Source organism: Argopecten irradians, chromosome 3 (assembly GCF_041381155.1).
Source record: "Argopecten irradians isolate NY chromosome 3, Ai_NY, whole genome shotgun sequence".
Classification (NCBI taxonomy): domain Eukaryota; kingdom Metazoa; phylum Mollusca; class Bivalvia; order Pectinida; family Pectinidae; genus Argopecten; species Argopecten irradians.
In genome coordinates, this window is record NC_091136.1 from 26,467,680 (window position 1) to 26,492,882 (window position 25,203).

The 25,203-nt window shown below is 33.6% G+C and overlaps 1 protein-coding gene across 7 annotated transcripts in view; it reads left to right on the plus strand.

The window, feature by feature from the left end:
• LOC138318013 (1-phosphatidylinositol 4,5-bisphosphate phosphodiesterase beta-1-like) overlaps positions 1-25,203 on the plus strand; it is a 103,812-nt gene that overhangs the window by 41,195 nt on the left and 37,414 nt on the right. For 4 of the 7 annotated variants that reach the window (XM_069260029.1, XM_069260036.1, XM_069260031.1 and 1 more), the window contains exons 2-5: positions 3,769-3,846; positions 13,510-13,548; positions 16,652-16,720; positions 24,472-24,627. In XM_069260029.1, the coding sequence (XP_069116130.1) occupies positions 3,769-3,846; positions 13,510-13,548; positions 16,652-16,720; positions 24,472-24,627 (342 nt within the window). Of the gene's footprint in view, positions 1-3,768; positions 3,847-9,814; positions 9,833-13,509; positions 13,549-16,651; positions 16,721-24,471; positions 24,628-25,203 lie in introns of all 7 variants that reach the window. The other 3 variants (XM_069260034.1, XM_069260035.1, XM_069260032.1) reach the window with 2 other exon arrangements.

The window sequence follows — 25,203 nt, forward strand, 5'->3', positions numbered from 1 at the left end:
ACATTCTTTACTACCATAGATCAAGTTTTCTGGTCTCTTCCAGTGATACATTCTTTACTGGTTACATTCTCTACTAGTGAAACTTTCTCTATTAGTTATACATGTATTCTCTACTAGTTACATTCTCTACTAGTGATACATTCTCTACAGGTGATACCTTCTCTACTAGTGATATATTTTCTATTAGTTACATTCTCTTCTTGTGACATAATCTCTACTAAATACATTCTCTAATAGTGAAATTTTCTCTACTAGTTACATTCTCTTCTAGTGCCATATTCTACTAGTGATACAAACTTTTCTGGTGACATTGTCATTCGTCCTTTCCCTTGACCAGATAGTACTAGTTGATGAGCTGACCTCCTGGGAATTATTACACAGATATTGGTATATGATTCCATGTCCACTCAGGCCATTGGTTTAATATTCTGTCCTTATAATTATCCTGGGATTGGGGACGATGGATCAGCAGAGTCTGTAGAAGTATGGTCTACTTAAATATGAAATTATCCATACTGCTATTTGGTTTTTCTGGTTATTTCATATCTCAGTTATAAGGATACTTTATTTACTAGTTTGTTTACTGGAATTTAAGGTTGGGATTTGATATTTGTTTCTGGTGTGAAAGAGTGTCTTAATGTAGTGGTTATTGTTTCTTTCAAAATAGTGTAGATTTTTGGCAAACTTTGATACCGTATATTGTCACACTTGACATGTATGTTACTTAAGAGTTAATCTAGAGTTCCAATATTGGCTGAAGAATAAAGAATGTTATTGTGGTTACAGTAAACTAAACCACAAAACAATCAGTGCAATAATACACTACTTATGTCACATTTTCTTACACGATATTTGCGATGTACTTTTTGATCAGGTGGCTTCCCCACACTGTAAGGTGTTTGTGTGAATTCTATATGTCAGTGACAGTATCATATGTGTCCATTACATAACTTGGTTATTACAAATATTTGTCTTATAGAAGACCTGCATTGTTGGTGCAGGAATAATTACCCCTGCATACTGGTTGCTGTTTTATATGCAAAATATGCGGATCCATTCTTTCGGTTCATTTTGCCATGACTTTGAATTTGCTTCAACTTATGCTGCACACACTGAAAGGGTAATGTTTTCAAATTGATTTCTCAAATTTCCTCAAGTTAACCATGATAAATTCTTGTAGATATATACTGGGAATGAAATTGATTGCTGTAAGTCATGTTGTGTCATACCGAAATCAAATTCAAGGTTTTAAAACACCATTATGTTTCTGGATGGTGTAGAAACAAATTTAACATGCTGGCTTCTAGAGTTTGATGCATTTAATTTGGTTGTTGTGAAGTTGGGACAATTGGCTTGGGACTTGCCTGATAGTTGTGTTAGCACCATACTATCAATACCGTCTCTCAATGTCAGTGTTAGAGAGTTTCCTGTCTCAAAATTCCTTTTCTAAACGAGTAGTACCCAGGGGATCTATTAACTTACCAGCATGCTCAACATATGTGCTGCTTCAATTGTTGCATTGTCATGTTGTAAGTTTTAAGTTGAATTATAAGCAAAGCCCTGGAGGAAACTACAGGTCTGGATTTGAACAAGTTTGCATGGTATACAGAGGGAATGATCTGCACTTACAACAAACAGACATCTCTCTGTATAGATCCTTTAAGGTTACATAAGCAGGAAATGTGTTCTCAGGAATGGTGGTGTAATGTGGGGGTATACATGTAGAATAGGGTTAGGACAGGCAACATTACTATTGATTTTAGCCTCATTTAATGTAGGAAACAAAGAAATTTCACTGGAGCATGCTGGAAAAAAACCCAAAGTAACATTGTAAACGGTGAGAACTTAGAGACCTCAGGCTTTGAAAATGTCTACCACGGAACTCTGATGAGAATAAACTTGAGTAGGTTTTGAATACATATTTGGGATGAAGCCATTTCCCACCGACAGACTAGGAACTGCTTCAATACACAAAGTAAAGAAGTCACAGCCTTTACATCTGAACTGTATTATCAAAGGCAAAAACAAAACATATATCTTTGAAATGAATGACTACTGGTTTGAATAATGATAAATTTGATTGAGCAACCCTATTCAATAGAAAGCATGGAAACGAGGAATTTATCTTTTTGGCTGCAATTATAATTGACAAGAAATCAATACTTTTGTTTTAGCTTGAACCCAATACAAGCAATGAAAATTTTGTCTTTCATTATTCTTGGCAGAAATTTGAACCCTATTCAATAATTTCTGCCATGAATGTCAATGTATTGCAGACAAGAATGAATCTGTGGAGCTTTTTATTTCCGTTCATGTTTCATTCCAAATCTATGCACCAGAACCTCACAATTGCATGGATGGAGATTCTTAAAATAGTTTGGAGAATTGGTCTTTCTCACACTTTTTGTCACCATTACTTACATGAGTGACTGATGTAGCATGTAACATTGTTGGAAATGAGTAAACTTTAATTAAAACAAGCATTTGATTGAAATCAGTGAAGTTACGCTGCAATAAAATGTCAGCAGTTCTTGTTTTATGTGCACAAAAAATGTAATAAGGCAAGCCGGGATGGAGGCATGAAATAAATCACCTTAATATGTTTAATTTCACAGATGTTGATTCTGTATGGGGAAAAAGTAGTCAGAAAACCACTTTTACTTGTTCAAATTTGTCAAGGCCATCAAAAAGGCTTCTGTAAATATAGTTATTTTGGTGGAACCAATTTTTTTGCATAAATCAATTTTGGACAAGTAAGTGCAATGATGAATGGGCAGAATCACCATTATGGATACTGTATACATATAAAAACAATATACAGAAATCCAATTAGTGCAATCATATTTGAGCTCACCAATGTTTGTACAAAAAGTGCTGAATTGAGATTACCTCGAAAATGTGTACGTTTTACAGTATCTGATCGAGAAAGGGTGAAATTTCATTTTTCCTTTTGATAAAAAGGTTTGAAATTTTGCCTTGAATGTGTCCTTGAGAAAAAAAAATCCTTGTATGTTTGAAATATGAGAATCAATCAAGTAAGCCTTTGCTTGGTATAGAATCAAGCAAAACTTTGTTTGCCAAATAATCAAGCAAACCTTTGTTTGGTAAAGAAAGAAACGAACCTTTGTTTGACAAAGAAGGAAACAAACTTTTTTGTGACAAAAAAGGAAACAAACTTTTTTGTGACAAAGAAAGAAACAAACCTTTGTTTGACAAAGAAAGAAACAAACTTTTTTGTGACAAAGAAGGAAACAAATCTTTGTTTGACAAAAAAGGAAACAAACTTTTTGGTGACAAAGAAGGAAACAAACTGTTTTTGAGACAAAGAAGGAAACAAACCTTTGTTTGAGAAAGAATGAAACAAACCTTTTTTTGGCAAAGAATGAAACAGACCTTTGTTTGAGAAAGAATGAAACAAACCTTTGTTTGACAAAGAATGAAACAAACCTTTGTTTGGCAAAGAATGAAACAGACCTTTGTTTGACAAAGAAGGAAACAAACTTTTTTTGAGACAAAGAATGGAACAAACCTTTGTTTGACAAAGAATGAAACAAACCTTTGTTTGACAAAGAACGAAACAAACCTTTGTTTGACAAAGAATACAACAAACCTTTGTTTGGCAAAGAATAAAACAAACATTTGTTTGACAAATAATCCAGCAAGTCTTTGTATTGTCATCTGTTTCATTAAAATATCTTATTTTGTTCATATTATTTTCAATTTTATTGGAATTTCGTAAATACATTGATTTGATTTTGTATTTTTCAGAGCTCTACGATCGGAACCCCGGTCACCCTCAAGGTGGACCCGAAGGGCTACATCCTGTACTGGAAAGACCAGAATAAGGTATGGTAGGGGGCGCTGCTTCGTCCCTCTCAATTTACATTTTAATTATCATATATACAATTATCTCTTTATTATTTTGTGATACAATGTTAACTTGTTGTATTATTACCAAGTTGCAGAAAAGTCTGATTTTTTTAATGAACTTGTTAAAATCTTTTATTTGTTTCAATTTTACATCTGCATGATAATCAATTTTGCAATAATTTGACCTAAATTTACCCAAAGTGATTATTTTTGACATAATGCAACATTTGACTTGTACCATATACAGTATATACCCGTCATGATGTTGTTTGACAATCAAGTTGACTTAGACAAAGATGACTACACATATGACTGTTCATACAAATAATAAAATGACCATATCAGCATCTGGAGATGTACATGACTGAGTAACTGACCACTTGTGTGACTGACCATATGGTAGATAATTACTGTGTAGGTAGATAGGTGGGAGACCACAGTGTTAAAGAGACCAACTATATACAGGTAATCATAAAGTGATAAAGGTGTAGGAGGTGACAACACCTATATTAGATAAACACTTTATATGATAATTACACGTAAAATAATAGCTAGTCCTACTATAGAAATAAAACAATCACAGTTATATATAGATTATTAGGAATTATGTTGTAGGGTAGACTGGCCTCTAGACTCTAAATTCTCCAGACTTTCTCAGCCAAATTTCAATAGATTTTCTCCTTAGTTAAAAACTCAGAAAGGTCACAGAGACAAAAATAATCAAGACAGATTCTAGTGATGATTTTAATGTTCTAGAGATCTCCAGTCTAGCTGTAGGCCTTCATTTCCAATTTTGATATGGACTCCATTTTCGACCTCATTCAGAATACGAATTATAATTTGGTAGAGCTGAGTATTATAATTATCAAGTTCTCTGATGTAATTATCTAAATTTTAAAATCATGGGGGAGTGAGTAGGAATATTCTTACGGTAAAGGAAGGTTGTGTTGATCAGGATCATATTGATGATAAGATGATACTGAATGATGATGAATGATGTGAGGATTATTTGTTTCATTTTCGTTTTATTTATGTGCAGAAAATGATTTTAAAAAATAAACGATTACCATAAAAACAAAACAACAAAAAACCTATTCAAATTCAGCGGTTGTCACAACAATATACTTGCTTCAAAATATTACAAAAAAAAGTAAACTTTATGTGTATAAATATTAAAAATGGAATTTAATTAATTTTCTGATCTTTGAAGACATGTACTTAATATTTTGGTACTTGCAGATGCTTGGTCTGCACAACAATTGTTTAATTTTGAAAGTATGATAATTGAGTTGATAGAAATTATTGGCTGGCCCGGAGATCAGTGATACAATCAACGGAAGTGTCAGATATATTAGGCTATAGGAAGCTAACTAGTGCCAGGCAAGTGATCGACTGGTGGGATTTATAAATGTAAAATTAATTAGAGATAACTACCAATCCACTTAAGACTGAAATGATTATGTAGTATTTACCTGATTCTGTGGTTACTGACAGGATAGATAGGTTTGGTGAGGGACATGTTCTACTAAGTTAGATAGGAATGGCTCTGATAGATAAATAAAAAGAGTACAGGTCAACTCTGCAAGATGAAGCTGTATCAGTAAAGATCCAGGACTTCCATCGAAATAAATTTAATTGACCATTACTGTTGTCTATACAATTGTGGGGTTTTCCCTTTCAATTTCATTCAGAATGACGAAAATGTTTTCCTCTGTTAATTATGTTTCAAAATAAAGTCCAAAATTCGATGTGAAAATGATTATGTTTCTTTTCATTGCCATGTGATCTAAAATGCTTGTGGATAGACTTGGAGCATCGATAAAACAGAGAGATTTGTCACATGTAAACATCCACATTTCTACTCTTTAGAATTGATCTGGTGAATTCTCGGAAATTTGCACACTAGATGCGAATGTTGTAGATTAGATTTTAACACCAATCCCTGCAGCCAATCGGAGACCTTTAGAGATATGGGTTCTGAACGAAATTCTATGTTGTCAAGCATTTGTGGCATAGTGTTCTATATTAACTAATTTTATATATTTGTAAGCTAAGTAAATATCTTTAAGCTAAGTAAATATCTTATTATGTGGATTTCAAATTAATTATTTACAGAATGCATTTTAATGCTCTAATTAGATATACATTTAGATAGTTTCTACAGAATTCCTTCCATTTGACATTATAGAATTACAGGGCTACATCTGTAACATTACAGCCTCTAGCACAGACAACACCCCTATTGGTTCTGTTCCACAACTCTTAATAACCCTCACTTACCTCCTACAAATTTGAACTTGTATGACTTGTGAGGCTGGAACAGTTCATTATGAATTTTTAGGGATGATTAATAAATAAGATCACAACTTTTACTTGTTCTGAAATATCTTACTCGTTCTTACTTTTGTCATTTTCAGACATGTGTCGCAAACATTTTGTAATTTAAAAATAAATAAAATCATTTTGTCAGATCAGACAAGACTAACATGACATTTGACCAGTTGACTTTTGACCAGTCCTATTATATTGATACATAAAATGTCTTTTGCTGACTGATTTACAACCAGCTCCAATCAATTTCAGAGAAAAGTTATTTGTAAATCATGCCATGACTGACTCTGGACCAATATAAATATCAGACCATTCCATGTGTATTAACGTCTGTGTGAGTTATTCCATACATTTCTGTCTTCAAATGGTTTATATACTCTTTTGATGATCAGTTCTTGACTGGTTTAAGATAATATTTAGTTTGTGTATAACTTCTTCACAGAATCTTTTTGTTTTCAGACCTATGACTATGCAATGATTAATTATATGACCATGTCCTTTCTGTCTTGGCTATCATTTTGTTCCTTGTACATATTTCTTGTGATGATTTTCATTCAATTCTGTATTTGCATATTACCAATTAATTTACTCTTGCGGATAGATATTGTTTGTGAGAGTAACGTCATACGTTTCAGAGAAAACATGAATATTGCGCTCACAAATTAATTATGTGACAATGGATACCTACCTGCAAGGGAGTTAACTCTGTAATATGCAAAGACGGAGTAGACAACCAGTCTCCTTGAATGATTTATCATCTGTATGTTAAACCAGCAAATAAACACATAGATATTTGAGTATGTATACTAAGACTGCCTTTCGCCGGTATTACTCTGCTGACCAATAGTCAAAGAGGATTTCCATAAAAGGTACCTTTTATGCCAGTTTTTAGGTCATCTGACCCGAAGGTCACAGGGGTCAAGAAGGCAAAAATCTTCAAACGACTTCTCAAGAACCAGGAGGCCCAGGGTACTGATATTAGGCCTATAGCATGCTGGGATGAAGGGCTACCAAGTTTGTTCAAATTAATGACTTTGACCTTCATTCAAGGTCACAGGGGTCAAATAGGCTAAAATCATTTGAACAACTTCTTGTGAATAACTAAGAGGCCTAGAGACCTGATATTGGTTGGTCCCCCTGACATGTTGGGATGAAGGGCTATCAAGTTTGTTCAAATGAATGACCTTGATCTTCATTCAAGGTCACAGGGGTCAAAAAAGCTAAAATATTTAAACAACTTCTTCTGAAGAACCAGAAGGCCTAGGTTACTGATATTTGGCTTGGGATGAAGGGCTACTAAATTTGTTCAAATGAATGATCTTGACCTTCATTCAAGGTCACAGGGGTCAAATAGGCTAAAATCCTTTAAAAAACTTCTTGTGAATAACTAAGAGGTCTAGAGACTTGATATTGGGCCCCTGACATGCTGGGATGAAGGACTATGAAGTTTGTTCAAATGAATGACCTTGATCTTCATTCAAGGTCACAGGGGTCAAAAAAGCTAAAATCTTGAAATAACTTTTTGTGAATAACCTAGAGACCTGATATTAGGCCTGTGACATGCTTTGATGAAGGGCTACCATATTTGTTTTTAAAAAATGACCTTGATCTTCATTCAAGATCACAGGGGTCGAAATGGCTTAAATGACTATGTTGTATTGTGCTAATAGTCAGATGACCGTTAAGGCCCATGAGCCTCTTGTTGTTAGGAGAGCTTATATGCAGAAGAACAATATACAGCAATATGTAGTGACTTCTTATCAATGACAGTGTGATAACCTTTTATTTAAGGTCATTGTTCCAGGAAAGTCAGTTTACATGTGTATCCTTACAAAGGTTAAAACTACTTTAATATGCAAGGGTACTTAATTGCCAGGCTTTTCAAAGCCAACGTGCAAGGTTAAAGCCACTCTTTTATCAAGGAATACTTACTAGTACCAATTTTGGAAAACCAATCTGCAAGGTTAAAGCCGTTCTTTTATCAAGGGGTAATTCTAGTATCAATCATAAATGGCCAATGTGCAATCTTAAACCCTATCTAGTGCCAAATTTGGGAAGCCTGTGTGCAAGCTAGGATAAAGCCACTACAATTTCTAGGAATACCACTGATGCCAATTACCATTACTGTAGATGGAGGTATTTATAGTGCCTTACTTGAAACTCCAATATACATAGGTGAAATCTGCAATACTTTGAAAGCCAATGTGCAAGCTTAAAGCCAATACAATCAATAGGGATGCCTCTGATGCTAAATTCAAAAAGTGGAAAAGTCAGATATCTGCAATACCAGTTTTTGAGAGGCATGCTAAACTTGGAATCTGTTGTGGCAGATTAAAGCCACCACCACACAGACTGGGGTGGCCCATGTGCTGGGAGAACCAATTCATTTCTATTTGTCTGTTGTTGTTGAGTGTGGTCCAATACATGACATACCAGCCTCTATCTGCTTCAGCTCAATTGGTTTTGGATTGTTTTAGAGCTGACGGACATTAGATTCAGATCAACCATATGTCCATCCGTTTCTACACTATCCTTGACAATGTGCTAGGCATATCATCCAATCTTAATGTCACCGATAGTCGCCATGCATTGATAATGGTCGTGTGGATGATTCTGGTCGTCTAGACCTACAAAAAATCAAATGCTTACATGTCCAGATCGACTGGCGACAGTAACTGCCCTGTAGCCTTGCAAAATTATGGTGATTGGCATTTGATGTTCTTTTAAGCGAAGGCGTTTTAGGTGTATTTGACATCCATGTCACAGAATAGGTGGCAGACAACAGATGTAGTCAATCAGTATTGAATATTAATGAATTGGTCCAGAAGTCTGGAACTAGGAAGCACCTGCAGCCCATCTGGTCTTGTTATAACGGTCAATGAGTTCTTCAATACAGGAAGTTAAGTAACTTAAAAATCGGAGGATTAAGACCAAAAATTCTTGTTTTGGTCGAGATGAAAATCATGGGAAAAAAGATACAACTGTGTGTTTATTTCTGGTATAAATTTTAAGTTTTGTTTGTCTATATTAATGGTATGAAATACTTATCTGTTTTATAATTAAAGAACCTCTGTAAAGTAAAACCTGACTTTACTGACACCTGAGGTACATGATGTCATGCTCTGTGTCTTGGAAATGATTGTGATGCAATCAGAATTAATTTTATTATTCTAACCCCTCCTCCCATCCTTGTTGATGTCATTACTATATATACAGTATTTGAGACCAAAAACTTAGAAAGGGTTTATTTTAGAAACATGCATATAAATAATTTAAGATTTGAGATTTGAGATGGAAAATTTGTTTATTTATAGAGAGAATACTTCTAACATACTAAAAATGAAGACAGGCTTAGAAAGGGGAAAAAAAAGAGTTATTTTTATGCATGGTAATAGATCCTCTCTTTATGATGACATACAGTCTTTTATGACATCTTATTTCAATACGTAATAATTTCTGATAATGGGACTAATCTTCCAACCTGAATATATTGCTATATATTCTTCTCCTTTTTAATTAAATTATGAAATTTCAATAGATTTCTGTCAGTAAGGTCAGATTTCACTGAATTTCTTTATTCACCAAACTTGATTCTGTACGACTAAATTTTCAGACAAGTGTGGATGGCACTGTAAGTATCAGAGGAATGTTGACGCTGCATGGAATCCAGGATACATTGATTGTATTTGATTTTGATTTCAGTTTTAATGATTATTTTATACACAGGTCATGCATGTTGCATCACAACAGTTTCTTTGATGTTCCATTTTATAGTTTCGATAATAATTTATGATTTCACGTTAAGTCCCTGTTACCATCCTCCATATGGATGAGTTATATTAGCAGACCCACCCCATTGTTAATATATATATTTTATATCTCCCCTAGCCTTTGTACGTTGTGGTTTATGATTCCGTCTTTGCATATTACAGAGTTACCTCCCTTGCGGACAGGTATCTATAACATCATTGTTTTGTGAGCAAACCCACATCGGTTTCTCTGAAATGTATGATGGTATGCTCACAAACACATGTATTTCATAATCAACATCTACCCGCAAGGGCAGATAACTCTGTAATATGCAAATATGGAATAGCTATACAAAAATCAGAAATGTCCTGCCTGCATGTTAGATTATATATTAAATGTTGATGATGAGTTTGAAGTGTAGACTAGAAATTTCCAAGAAGTCGGTGAGTGGCATTCATCACAAGTCGTGGTCACGCCGGAACATTGTGTGGTGAACAGTTGACAGTTATATAAACTTACATAAATTTTGCTGCAATACTACATTATTTCTTCTCAAGGTTCAAGGTTAAATAGGTAAAATCGGTTAAATACCCAAACATTTAAATCATAATGATGTTTTGTTTTACTCAGTGAGTGATAAAAACACCAATATAAATGTTATACCAGCACTAGTTATATACATACATTGTGATAAATATATATAGATGTAAGAATTTATAGCTATAAATATCATAAGATGAATTAGAGAAAAAATGTGATATTAGCCATGGTTTCTCTCAGGCTTTACCATGTATATCATAAAAAACATTGAAATATATTATTTATGAACGATTTCTCCTTGGTTTATGATAAAGATAATAAAAAAGGTCTGTTAAGCTTCATAGCTGTTTGATGTTATGAGCTATGTGTATGTGTGTTATGGGTGGGGCAGGCAGCACCACGATTTGTAGTGGAGATAGCAATTTTGAAATACATTCATCAAATCCAAAACATGACAGGCTTACTGAAACTAACATTGTGTCTTACACAGTGTTCCTTTCAATTTTGATACAACAGACATGCAATATAATGTATAAGCAAAGATAATAGAATTGGTTTTATAAAATAAATAAAATAACATATAGCACAGAGCATAAGGATTTTGTCATTTATCATAATTCCCCAATAAAAATATATATGATCCATTATTTTACAAAATCTTTGGACATAGTTACCTATATCCAACAAACTTGGGTTTTTGTTGGCACAGTAGGAATGCATATGCTTTCCATCAAGTTAGCTGGGGTTCGATTCAGATTTGGGTTACTAAATAACATGAAATGTTCTTTATTTTCGTGGTTACTAAAGTAAAAGAATAAGGTTAAATATGGGTGTTTTGATATCTCAAAATGACATGGGTAGAGAACATATTACTGTCGATTAGTCCAACCTTCCAGTGATAGCAATGTCACAAACAGATGAAGTCACAATCACTGGAAGGTGGGACAAATCGACGTAAAATGTAATTTATATATAACCACGTCATTTTGGGATCTCGAAACTCGCGTATGATATCCAAATTTTATGAATCCAAAGAGTCTGCATCAAAAGATCAGGAAATTTTCAGTTAAAGTTTGACAATTATCTTGAACCCTTGTTATATCTAAAAAAAAAAAAAAAATTATGGCCATATTTATCTGAGGCAAAAGGTTTGACAGTACTTGCTATTTATTTATTGATTCCATATTAAGGGTATATGCCAGCAGCACCACCAGCTAGAATGAGTGATATATGAGCACACCCTATCTCCTTGTATTACACAGCACAGGCATGTCTGCTATATATATGATACATTTATAGATGATCCGGTGTTACTTCAACAATTAAAAATAGACCTGATATTAGTCTTGGCCATCCATTAGTCTTTGGGTTCATCTCTCAGATTTTTGAAAATCTTTTTTTCACATTTTATTTGATGAAAATGTATAACTATATAAATTGCTGTTTAAACTCTTAACAAAGTAATTAGTTATGAAAGGTTTCATTTTACCTTTTATTCAGTTAAAGACATATGTATACTTGTCTGAAATGAATGAATTAGTTAGTAAAGTTAAAGGACATGTATTATCAGTGTTTTTATAAGAAGATGGTTCTATATAATGTCCCTTTTAGTAGCCAAACATTCTAAGGTATAGAATTGCAGGTATCTTCACTTTCAATGTATAATTTATTGAATTATAAATAACCTTAACATGAACATAGGTTTTACTAATCTAAAATATGAACACAATATTTAATAGACAACATTTGGACTGACCAGTAATGTATAGTTTGTTTTGAAATATTTCAAGGGATTCAAACAACCTCTATATGGTCTGTGGCCAGAATATAGGTCATCATAAATCCTTGACTAGAATATGGGCTCATGTCTGGCCAGAATTATAGTAGGCAGAAGTCTGGCCAGAATAAGGACTATTGGTCTTCGACAGGGTTCTCCAATGATACACAGGCCACCTCTTTCATTTGGTATCTTAGTTTGCTTCATTACAATGGCTTTCCGCTCGGTCCTCAGTCAATTGTTCGTCCCAAGAGCGGCCATATTAGCACAGGCAACATAACACTGTCACTGATATGGTCGTAACAAAGTGTCCCATAACACTTTTTGATATTGCAGTGACCTTATAGGGATGTTGTCTATCGATGAACGCCGCTGACCACAGTTGTGGGACACGCTGGCGGCCAGTCACATCTCACAATTAGGTTGTATTGATCATGTTTGCTGAGCATGCAGTCCAGATGAATAGCCCTCAAAATTGATAATTTCCTGTACACAGACTTTATCATTCTTGCCTGAAATCATGCATACATTCAAAAGTCAGGCTGATGGCCACCTCGAGATAAAACCAGCAAAATCTAGCCATGATGAGTTCCTAGTAACCAGAGACTCAGTTTATAGTCTCCAGAATTACAGAAATTCATATCTATACATACTCTATACAGAATAAAAATCTTGTCCTGACGTCAAATCGTACTCGATTGAACTACTGCTAGTGATGTTTATGTTGTGGTAAGGTTATTTGCATAATTTTCATTTGTTTTTTTGTTTAAAAACATTACAAAGCCCCTTTATTCTAGTGGTTGAGTAAGAAAAGATAACTTATTGGTCCGAAGTATGAGAATTTTTTCAGTGTATTCAATTTAAACTGTGTAGATTTTACAAACCAGTACATAAACCATTACTCTACACAAGAGAGCTGGGAAACCACATATGACACAACAATTTTTTTCCACAGATGTTTTTATTGGTTTTAACAACAACATACTTTTTCCACAGATTTTTTTGAGAGTTTATAGGAATGTTTGTACTTGTTGTCCCCCGATATGAGTTTTGCTGTTTTCCACACCCTTAATTGTCCCCTTGTTACACAACTTCATATTGTTGATACAAATTTTTGCTGATTTAACATCAAAGGGCTGGTATCATTACAATATTGTTTTGTCCTGTTTAAGCTAAGACATAAGATACGGATATAAATTGGTCAGAAGCATTGCATGTTGATAATTTTCTTTGTAATACAGGGCCAAACTACAGGCAGGAAGGTGTCCATGACTATAGCGGTATGACAATTACCTAGCATTAATATACAGAGTGCTTTTATACCAATAACACAATATGCTGGACAGGTCTGAGGGAGCCGGTACAATACATATTCTACAGCGGTACCACCAAGTACTGCTCGTCTAGTTGTTAAAAGATTTCCTCTATAGTAGTAGTATTTCTACACAGAATATGTATTGTCCTCGGCCATATCCCATCAGCTGCCAATATTCTGGCATTTTTTCCCCTAATATTTTTCTTACACAGATATGAAGAAAAAATTCTGAAAAAAAAAAAAAAAAAAAAAAAAACGAAACGGAAAAAATCCATGTTGTAACCTCTATAATCTGCTTTTAAAGCTATGTATTTTGATTATATGTGTTTTTTATAAACTATTTAAACATTTTGAATTAATACATTCAAGTTTTTTTCTGGAATTTAAATTGAGTATATTACGTAACAATAACATGATTGTCTGTCTAGTTTCTCTGGCCCTTAGAACAACTTCTACATCACAAGTAGACAACTCTCCTGTTCTCTATCTCCTCTCACTGCTGTCGACATTCTACAGAAACAAAAGCTTAATTTGATGGATTCTGTTGTGTTCTCCTCTGTAGGGACTACCTGTATATGTGTGGTGTGTTATATGCTGTGTTAACATCAGCTATTCATTAAACAACACTGTACTATACCTTCAAAAGCCATTTAGGTATCCACAATTAAACCCATAGTGCTAGATTTGATTTGAAGTGCAGATATTTTTATACATTTTTTAAGGATATGTCATAATTAACAGTGTATTTAATCCAGCTTTATATGAAAAAAAGACAGCGGTAAAAAAATTTATAATGAAGCTGAGCGTAAGTGTCACAGTAAACTTCATCAATGTAACAATATAGAAAATAGGAAGGTGCAATCACAACAGGTAAAGGAGATCGCCTTATTGATTTATCTTTTATTGACTCTACTCCCATTTTCAAAAGATAACAATTCATATATATATAGAAAGAATGGTATTTTATCAAGGTATCAGATAAATTTAGAAATGTAACTACTGTTTTATATACTTTTGACTTATTTTTAACCCAACAGAACACATTATACATAGGAAAGAGAAAATAGCACAGTATCACATATCTGTCCGGTGTATAATCCCTTAATATTATTGCTTATACAATACAGCGTCCATTGTTACCTTCATAAATCCCCTAACCATGAAACAGACCAAATCTAACGTGTGTTTAGTCACACATATATCTCATCAAAATAAATAAAATATAAATAAAATAAATTATTAGCCCTATATTTACCGGAGTCAATTTCTTATCATTGGCACATAAAGGAATATGTGTAAGGTGATATTTTGTTGTAACGATTACTTTCTTTATTTCTCAAGGCCATCTTATATTTATGACCATGAAAACATGGAGTGATCTTCCAGTTGCCATAGTAACTGTTTCTAGGTAAAGGTCATTGAGGTTAAAGTTGTTGTGGTAAAAGCTCTGATTCCATATAATGTCTATATTTGATGCACTATTTTAGATGACACACCTTGTGATAGTTAATATTTTTGTAGGTTTTTACTTTTGGTTTCCTCCTAGGATTCAAGGTCACAAAAGATTCAGATTATCTGTCATGTTTCTTTCTCTACTAATCACTAACATGTCTTTGATAATAATAGCACCACTGGATCTTTAATCCTTCAGCTAGTTATGTGTCTATATGAAAGTATTGTGTTTGTGATATTGAAATTTATATAAATAACACCTTATAGATTCATTAATCAAAACCGTTTTCATTATCATATAATGGCTTTGTTTATTCGTAACTTCATAGCGAGGTATTATTTTGTGCCATATAATAGTTTTGCAAATTTTGTGCACAAACAATTTTTGCTGATTTTGATTTTTTCCCCACCTTATTAATAACTTTGAAAATATTATGTACTAATCTCTTAGATAATTTTGTCTTTTCCAGCAATCTTGTACATCAGCTGGAATGATGGTATTGATATATATGTTTTAACGATTCTCATACTTAGTCAATACTAAAATATACGAAAATAAACTACCAAGCTGAATATGGTGGATATTTTCAGAAAGTGTTTGTAACTATCTAGCGCATCTGACAAGTTGGCATTTCTACATTGAATTGCAAGGTATACGTAACATCCTTGATAAAAGGGAAGTAATAATTAAGTGTCAAGAGCGATAACTCTAAAATCTGGTACATTTTTACTGTAAATTTGCCTCAATGTGGGATAACTTTACATAAAATGCATTTGAGGAAAACATAGTCACTGTATATGATTCTTAGAAAATAACTGTGTGGTAATAATATTTCTGTGAAGAATATAAGTGTGATGTAATCAGTTACTTTTGCTATGTAAGTAAGAAGATCATTTGTTTTCAGTTCGTATGTAACCAAGGTCAAGCTAGCGATATTGTGTTGTGATACTTAGATATCAAATATAGATCACTTAATATTTTGATCATGAGTGGAGTATTGCTTAATATTTCTATCATGAGTGGAGTATCGGTAGCATTTTATGATGCAATAATTAAAGTAAATGCAAAAAAAAATAGTTTGATGCTATTATCTGCCGTTGAATTTGATGCTGAATTTTCATTTAAGTGATCTATATTTTAGTATATTGCAAGATGATATTACTCCAGTGTTAGACAGTTTTATAGTTTGTGTTTTAGCACTGTTAGTGTATATCTATATACAATGCACTTTGATCACCACATTCTCTTGCAGATTTGACGGACTGGCCATTTATTTTTCTCAATATAAAAAACACAATTTTATAAATCTTAGTATTTGTGTTTATTTGAGGAGTTACTTCTTTGAACTGAAAAAGCAGTATTTGCTTAAATTACACTATATGAATCTGCCAAATTTAGAAAGAAATGATAAAAAACATAAATTCAGATAAGTTTTAACATTTTGAAAAGCTTAAGGATTTGTTTTAAATGGGTTACAATGGTGTCACTGGTTATAGTTTTGCTTGTATTGAATGTCTCCACCTTACTTAAAAAGTCTTGGTCTTCAAGAGTTCACTGTAGAATTGTATATGTGTAAAGCATTTTGTTGATCTTGATTATCTACTTCCATTGGTAGGACATGGACTGTCTTGACATCTCCTTTATCCGAGACACCCGGACTGGTCGCTTCGCCAAGGTGCCAAAGGTAAGATCAAGTGAAACCAGTTGGTGGATGATACCTAGATCTCTAGGTCATTGATTCCTTTCTTCTTCCTTCCATTGTTTAGAATGGTCACTCCAAACCTGCTTTACTATAACTTTTGATAATGTGGGTTTTCTTCTGGGCACTCCAGTATTCTCAACTCTCAATATCTGAGACATCAAAAGTGAGTTTCCATTGCAAAGAGACACAACATGAATATACTGCAGCCTCCCAAAACACTGGGCACTGCATACAGAGAAGGCCATAGCCTGGCTGTTAATAGGATATAAATTAGGCCCAATTAAACAGTTGAAAGTGATTTATATACAAGTTATATTTATTACCAAATGTAAAATACCAGGTAAATAAAGGTTTAGTGAATTTTGAGAATTTGTGCGACAAAGTTGATCAAAATTTGTTTCTACTACCATCATTATGTATACATGAGATCAAACTTCTGTAGATATATTTGTCCTGTTTGTCCTTTGTGAAATGGGCTTCAACTTTATATACAAAGCAGGAAAGCACAAGATAAATAATGAGATGTAATTCTTCATTTTGTAAATATGAAATGAGTTGTTCTTTGCGTACTTTCATATAAGGTCTATGCATGGATAAAGTTCATAGAAATAATTTGATAAACAAACTTTAATCAAACAATTTGTGGAAAATATATACATTACACAGTGTTCATTAGACATAATGCTTAATATGTTCTTTGTTTTATGATAATATGAAAATTAGCGTTTTCCTGGTACATAAATTGCAGTAATAATTGGTTCTCTAGGTTTATGGTGATTTTATGTAATTACATAGAACGTTAAATGACACTTGTGTCTGTAGCTCAGGGTTGTATTGTGTGTGACGTTTTCCGGGCTGTAATCTAGTGCATTTCCTCAACACAACTAATTTCAGAAGATTTTTTACAGAATTAGATAAACATTTCAGCTGAAATGACATTTAGAACAAAATCCAATAACAATGGACATATTAATTTGTCATAAATATATAATGAAAATATATAAATGAGGGCGGGCTCGTCAATCTGAATTTGGTCCATTTGACGGATACATGACGGACAAACACTATATGTTTGTGGACAGAGAACTGCGCTATGCATGATTTAAGTATAGTCAGGGTAAAGATAATTTTATTTGAGTCAGAGTATCTCGGGTACGCAGAAAATATTGCTGTTACGATTCTACTGGTGAATCTCCTATGTACTCTTTCTACACCTCACGCACCTCTACCGTCTCTATAAGGAAGCTAGGCCCAGAGTTGTGTCCCTTGACGAGGCCACATCTGTCAAAGTAATAGTTCCAGTCTCCTGCTTTAAAACCTCACAGTCTGCAAGGAATAAGACATCTGACTAAGTTCTAGCTCACGAATATGCAAGAGTTTCCCAAAACATAACAGCTTAGACCAGAGTTATATGCCAGTAAATATTGGTTAGATGTTTTGAAAAATAAACACAAAATTTCAAATAAACCATTTTTCTAAGTTTAAGGTCAATGGTCAAGTGATTTGTTTTCCTTAAGTATTGTCTGTGTTAAACTTTTAAGCTATAAAAGGCTTGAATTAAATCCATCAAGAGGTTTGTATTAGTTAAGGTTGTAGATTTTACCTCCTATTGAAGAAGCAACATTTGAACATATCTACACCTGAAATAGAGTAATGGCTGTGAGTTCAGTTTTGTAATGAGTTTGAAGGTAAGTCAGAAGAGGAGTAAATAAGTTAATTCTAATATCAACTGTAAGGCCACAGAGGAATCTTGATTTCCCCTGGAGCAGAGGTAATGTTTGAAATGCTTTGATTGTTTGATGATCAGGATTGAGACATGTCAGCTTGTTAAAGTGCAGTGTTGTGGCATGGGAAATATCGATCTCGAATGAATCATTTCATGAAAAGTGGTTTACAATCTGCACCAAGTGTGGACAGCCAGTGTTGAGATGAGGATGAATGACGACAAATCAATACACCTTTCTCTGATGTAATCTGAATTTAAACAGCAGTGATTATTTGACAGCTAATTTAGACTGGTTATTGACAATAGGGCCCGATGAAGGTCCGGTCTTTACCTGTCTATTTGAACCTCCAATAGAAGTAAAAGAGTTCTCTAACACATGATGAAGTAATAGAGTCCCCCAACAAAAATACCTGATGAACAGACTAATTAAAATTAGACTAGTAATTCTGTTCCACTACGATGCTCTACGTTACGCTCCAATACAAGATCTAACAATGCCCTGTTCAGGGTCACCTCAGCATGACCTCTGGCCTAGAATCGGAACATCTCGGTAATACTATATGTGGCTAGTACCCATTTATACTTCCAAGAGAATCAACCACACCGAAGATTTTGTAGGTGACACACTGTTTGGCTAACCGTAGGGGTCATGCTGATGTGACCCCAAAAGGGGCAATGTAGATATTGTATTGAAGCATAACGTAGAGCATCATAGGGGAGCGGAATTACAAGTCTAATTATAATTAGATTGACCTGATGAAGTAATAGCCCTACAAAAATCCTGACATAGTAGAAGACTCACCGGAAAACCTCAAATAATTGTTAAGTAATTTCTGTTCAAACAACTTTGTGACCTAATAAAAGTGTCCTGCTACAAAAACTCATTATATTATAAAAGAATCTTTATGAAAGACTCGTAATGAAATGTGTCTTTCGGCATATACTCATACTTTTGTTAAGAGTCCAGCTACAAAAACGCATGCGTGTCATGCTGTAGTAAAAAGAGTCATACTGTAAAACTAAACAAGAAGTTAATGATACTTGTCTATGAATACTCAACAAGAAGTAAAAGCTAAAAGTTCTCCAAAAGACTAATTTGGTTGTTGAGAAAAAACCTCCAGATGCATAAAAATTTTCTTTGAGTAGAAATGCTTTCTAAGACAAAGTATTTGATTCTGTCATTGTTATAAACCTCCACAAGGGGTAAGAGATTCAGTTACCTGTGGGAAACAATCTATAAGGATGATGCTATTTGATTGTGGGTTGATGATATCCTCAAGAAGTACATGCGATTTACCCACTGCTAGACATCTGTTTAAGTACATTGTTTTGGTCATAGTAAACACACCTGCTAATTCAACGTTCTGTGAACAGGGCCCAGTTTCATGAACATTCCTTAAATTTAAGGAATCCCTTAACTTAAAATCCTCCCTAGGAAAGCATTGCAGATTTTAAGGAAGGCTCCTTAACTTAAGATTTTTCCTGAACTTTTGTAATGCTTTTCTATGGGGAAAATTATGTTAAGAAATTCCTTAAAGTTAAGGAATGTTCATAGAACTGGGTCCTGCTAAGGATGTGCCATGTAAAGAGGTGGACGAAAACCAGAGCTCTAACTCTAAAAGGACAAAAGGTTCAATACTCACTGTGAATACTAGTTCCAACATAGCATCATAGGTAGTTTTAGTATTGGAGTAGGTAGGATAACATCATAATAGATACAAAGGACTTGGGTATATTTTCTTTAGAATGAATAAAATATTTGTGATATAATGAATTAAATGGATTATAGTAAGTTTGACAAGGATGTCATTAAGGCTTTATTAAGTACCTCTATATTCATTACATCTCCATGACTTTGTTAAGTACCTCTATATTCATTACATCCCTCTGACTTTGTTAAGTACCTCTATATTCATTACATCTCCATGACTTTGTTAAGTACCTCTATATTCATTACATCTCCATGCATTTGTTAAGTACCTCTATATTCATTACATCTCCATGACTTTGTGAAGTACCTCTATATTCATTACATCCCTATGACTTTGTTAAGTACCTCTATATTCATTACATCTCCATGACTTTGTTAAGTACCTCTATATTCATTACATCCCTATGACTTTGTTAAGTACCTCTATATTCATTACATCCCCATGACTTTATTAAGTACCTCTATATTCATTACATCTCCATGACTTTGTTAAGTACCTCTATATTCATTACAATCCCATGACTTTGTTAAGTACCTCTATATTCATTACATCTCCATGACTTTGTTAAGTACCTCTATATTCATTACATCTCCATGACTTTGTTAAGTAACTCTATATTCATTACATCCCCATGACTTTGTTAAGTACCTCTATATTCATTACATCCCTATGACTTTGTTAAGTACCTCTATATTCATTACATCTCCATGACTTTGTTAAGTACCTCTATATTCATTACATCTCCATGACTTTGTTAAGTACCTCTATATTCATTACATCCCTATGACTTTGTTAAGTACCTCTATATTCATTACATCTCCATGACTTTGTAAAGTACCTCTATATTAATTACATCTCCATGACTTTGTTAAGTACCTCTATATTCATTACATCTCCATGACTTTGTTAAGTACCTCTATATTCATTACATCTCCATGACTTTGTTAAGTACCTCTATATTCATTACATCTCCATGACTTTGTTAAGTACCTCTATATTCATTACATCCCCATGACTTTGTAAAGTACCTCTATATTCATTACATCTCCATGACTTTGTTAAGTACCTCTATATTCATTACATCTCCATGACTTTGTTAAGTACCTCTTTATTCATCATTACATCCCTATGACTTTATTAAGTACCTCTATATTCATTACATCCCCATGACTTTGTTAAGTACCTCTATATTCATTACATCTCCATGACTTTGTTAAGTACCTCTATATTCATTACATCCCCATGACTTTGTTAAGTACCTCTATATTCATTACATCTCCATGACTTTGTTAAGTACCTCTATATTCATTACATCTCCATGACTTTGTTAAGTACCTCTATATTCATTACATCCCCATGACTTTGTTAAGTACCTCTATATTCATTACATCTCCATGACTTTGTTAAGTACCTCTATATTCATTACATCCCCATGACTTTGTAAAGTACCTCTATATTCATTACATTACATCCCCATGACTTTGTTAAGTACCTCTATATTCATTACATCTCCATGACTTTGTTAAGTACCTCTATATTCATTACATCCCCATGACTTTGTTAAGTACCTCTATATTCATTACATCTCCATGACTTTGTTAAGTACCTCTATATTCATTACATCTCCATGACTTTGTTAAGTACCTCTATATTCATTACATCCCCATGACTTTGTTAAGTACCTCTATATTCATTACATCTCCATGACTTTGTTAAGTACCTCTATATTCATTACATCCCCATGACTTTGTTAAGTACCTCTATATTCATTACATCTCCATGACTTTGTTAAGTACCTCTATATTCATTACATCTCCATGACTTTGTTAAGTACCTCTATATTCATTACATCCCCATGACTTTGTTAAGTACCTCTATATTCATTACATCTCCATGACTTTGTTAAGTACCTCTATATTCATTACATCTCCATGACTTTGTTAAGTACCTCTATATTCATTACATCTCCATGACTTTGTTAAGTACCTCTATATTCATTACATCCCCATGACTTTGTTAAGTACCTCTATATTCATTACATCCCCATGACTTTGTTAAGTACCTCTATATTCATTACATCTCCATGACTTTGTTAAGTACCTCTATATTCATTACATCTCCATGACTTTGTTAAGTACCTCTATATTCATTACATCCCCATGACTTTGTTAAGTACCTCTATATTCATTACATCTCCATGACTTTGTTAAGTACCTCTATATTCATTACATCTCCATGACTTTGTTAAGTACCTCTATATTCATTACATCTCCATGACTTTGTTAAGTACCTCTATATTCATTACATCCCCATGACTTTGTTAAGTACCTCTATATTCATTACATCTCCATGACTTTGTTAAGTACCTCTATATTCATTACATCTCCATGACTTTGTTAAGTACCTCTATATTTATTACATCTCCATGACTTTGTTAAGTACCTCTATATTCATTACATCCCTATGACTTTGTTAAGTACCTCTATATTCATTACATCTCCATGACTTTGTTAAGTACCTCTATATTCATTACATCCCTATGACTTTGTTAAGTACCTCTATATTCATTACATCCCCATGACTTTGTTAAGTACCTCTATATTCATTACATCCCCATGACTTTATTAAGTACCTCTATATTCATTACATCTCCATGACTTTGTTAAGTACCTCTATATTCATTACATCTCCATGACTTTGTTAAGTACCTCTATATTCATTACATCCCCATGACTTTGTTAAGTACCTCTATATTCATTACATCTCCATGACTTTGTTAAGTACCTCTATATTCATTACATCTCCATGACTTTGTTAAGTACCTCTATATTCATTACATCCCTATGACTTTGTTAAGTACCTCTATATTCATTACATCCCCATGACTTTGTTAAGTACAGTGTACCTCTATATTCATTACATCTCCATGACTTTGTTAAGTACCTCTATATTCATTACATCCCTATGACTTTGTGAAGTACCTCTATATTCATTACATCCCTATGACTTTGTTAAGTACCTCTATATTCATTACATCCCCATGACTTTATTAAGTACCTCTATATTCATTACATCCCCATGACTTTGTTAAGTACCTCTATATTCATTACATCCCAATGACTTTGCTGTGTATTGGTTGATTTGATAAATGTTTAAAATGTTATGGGTCAATTAGACGGTATCATCATGAGCGACTGAATCAATAAAACTGTATCCTAGACCATGAACTGCCTGCCTACCTTCCATTCTCACTATCACTACTGAGCAAGTGTCGAAGGTCTGCAGATTCCGATGTGTTAAAATACGATTCAGGCAGGTCATATTAACGGTTTAGAGGTGAACTAAAGGATTTTCCAGTGATTCTGGATCAACTTAAGGTTGTGATTGAATTTCTGTTAAATTTTTGTGATGACAATGAGTCAAAGGTATCAAAATGAGTTTGGACGATGATTTTGTGAGGTTTTAGAAATGTGAGGTAACAATAATGACTGACCTTAAACCTGCCTTTACCACCGGGATAATCAATTTCTACGAACCGAATTGTAGCCATGGAGAAAATCAATAGCTACGAGATATCTTGGGAATACTTTAAAACAAAAAAAAATTCTCTTAACCTGGAACCCTGATAAATTATATATGCACATGCCCTCTGAACTTAAAAAAAAATAAAACAAAGGAAACTCGAACAATCAATGCACATGCTCTCTGAACTCTTAAACATTGCCTTTATCTGATGATTTCTTCATATTATATTAGACAACCATAAATTTAAAAAGCAAGCAACCATGAATCTCATAAATAACCATAAATCTTCTAAGCAACCATACATCTTCTTAGAAACCATACATGATCAAAGCAACAATAAAACTTCTAAGCAACCATTAACTCCAAAGTAACCATAAATCTCCTAAGCTGTCTACATCCTCTAAATATCCATACATCTCTAAAGAAACCGTAAATTTCCTTAGCAACCATAAAACTATCAAATAACTATAAATCTTTAAGCAACCATTAAACTCCTAAGTAACCATTAATCTCTTAAACAACCATAAATCTCCTAAATAACTATCAATCTCCTAAGCAACCATTAAACTCCTATGCAACCAAAATTTCTTAAGCAATCATGAATCTCCTAATCTTCGTAAGTAACCATAACAATCCAGAGCAACCATAAAACTTGAGACTACTCCTTATACTGTGGAAGAAACTAAATACTGAACTAAACAATATGTTAAATATGTTCTAAATACTGGTAACCAATCCGTTTACTTTAGACATGATACTGTGTGTTCCAGGAAGGGAAGCTGAGAGACACATGTGTCATAGGGAGCATGGACTGTCCCCTGGAGGACAAGACTGTCACCATCGCCTACAACAAGGACCCTTCCAAATGTAACATGGTCGACGTCGACTTCATCAACTTTGTGTGCGCCAGCAAACCTGTAGCCAAGGTGAGATCTAAAGTCGGTTTGGACCACAAAGTTTTTTGTGAAGTCTTACGTCAATGTGAATCATAACTGATATGATATAGCTTACTGCACATTATATATAAGTTATCCATATGTGACTGGCTGATATTGTTCTTTTGTAAAGCAGTGTTTGGATGGAACTTTGATAACAATAAATTATGTTTATGGACCATAGCATGCTAATGTAGTATATTTCTTTTCAGAACTGTATACAGGTATACCTCTCATTATACAAAATGATCCAACTCAGAGTGTACCTGCAAATAACTTCAATATCCCATGATATATTATGAAATGATACAATATGCTCTTTGCTCATGTATCCATATCTTTGATATAAACCTTGCTTAATTCTTCATGGAATTCTATAAAACCTTATTATGCTTGGTCCACATGTGGAGACATCATGAAACCCTTTCCTGTATTATTGTGTGCCTTGATTTCCTTTTGAGGTGATATTATTGTCCTTGCTTTGTCTAGAATGGTAGTGATGATGATGCAGCATGAGCTATCGACTCAGAAGTATATTTTCTAATTCTTATTTTTTTTGTTAAATTC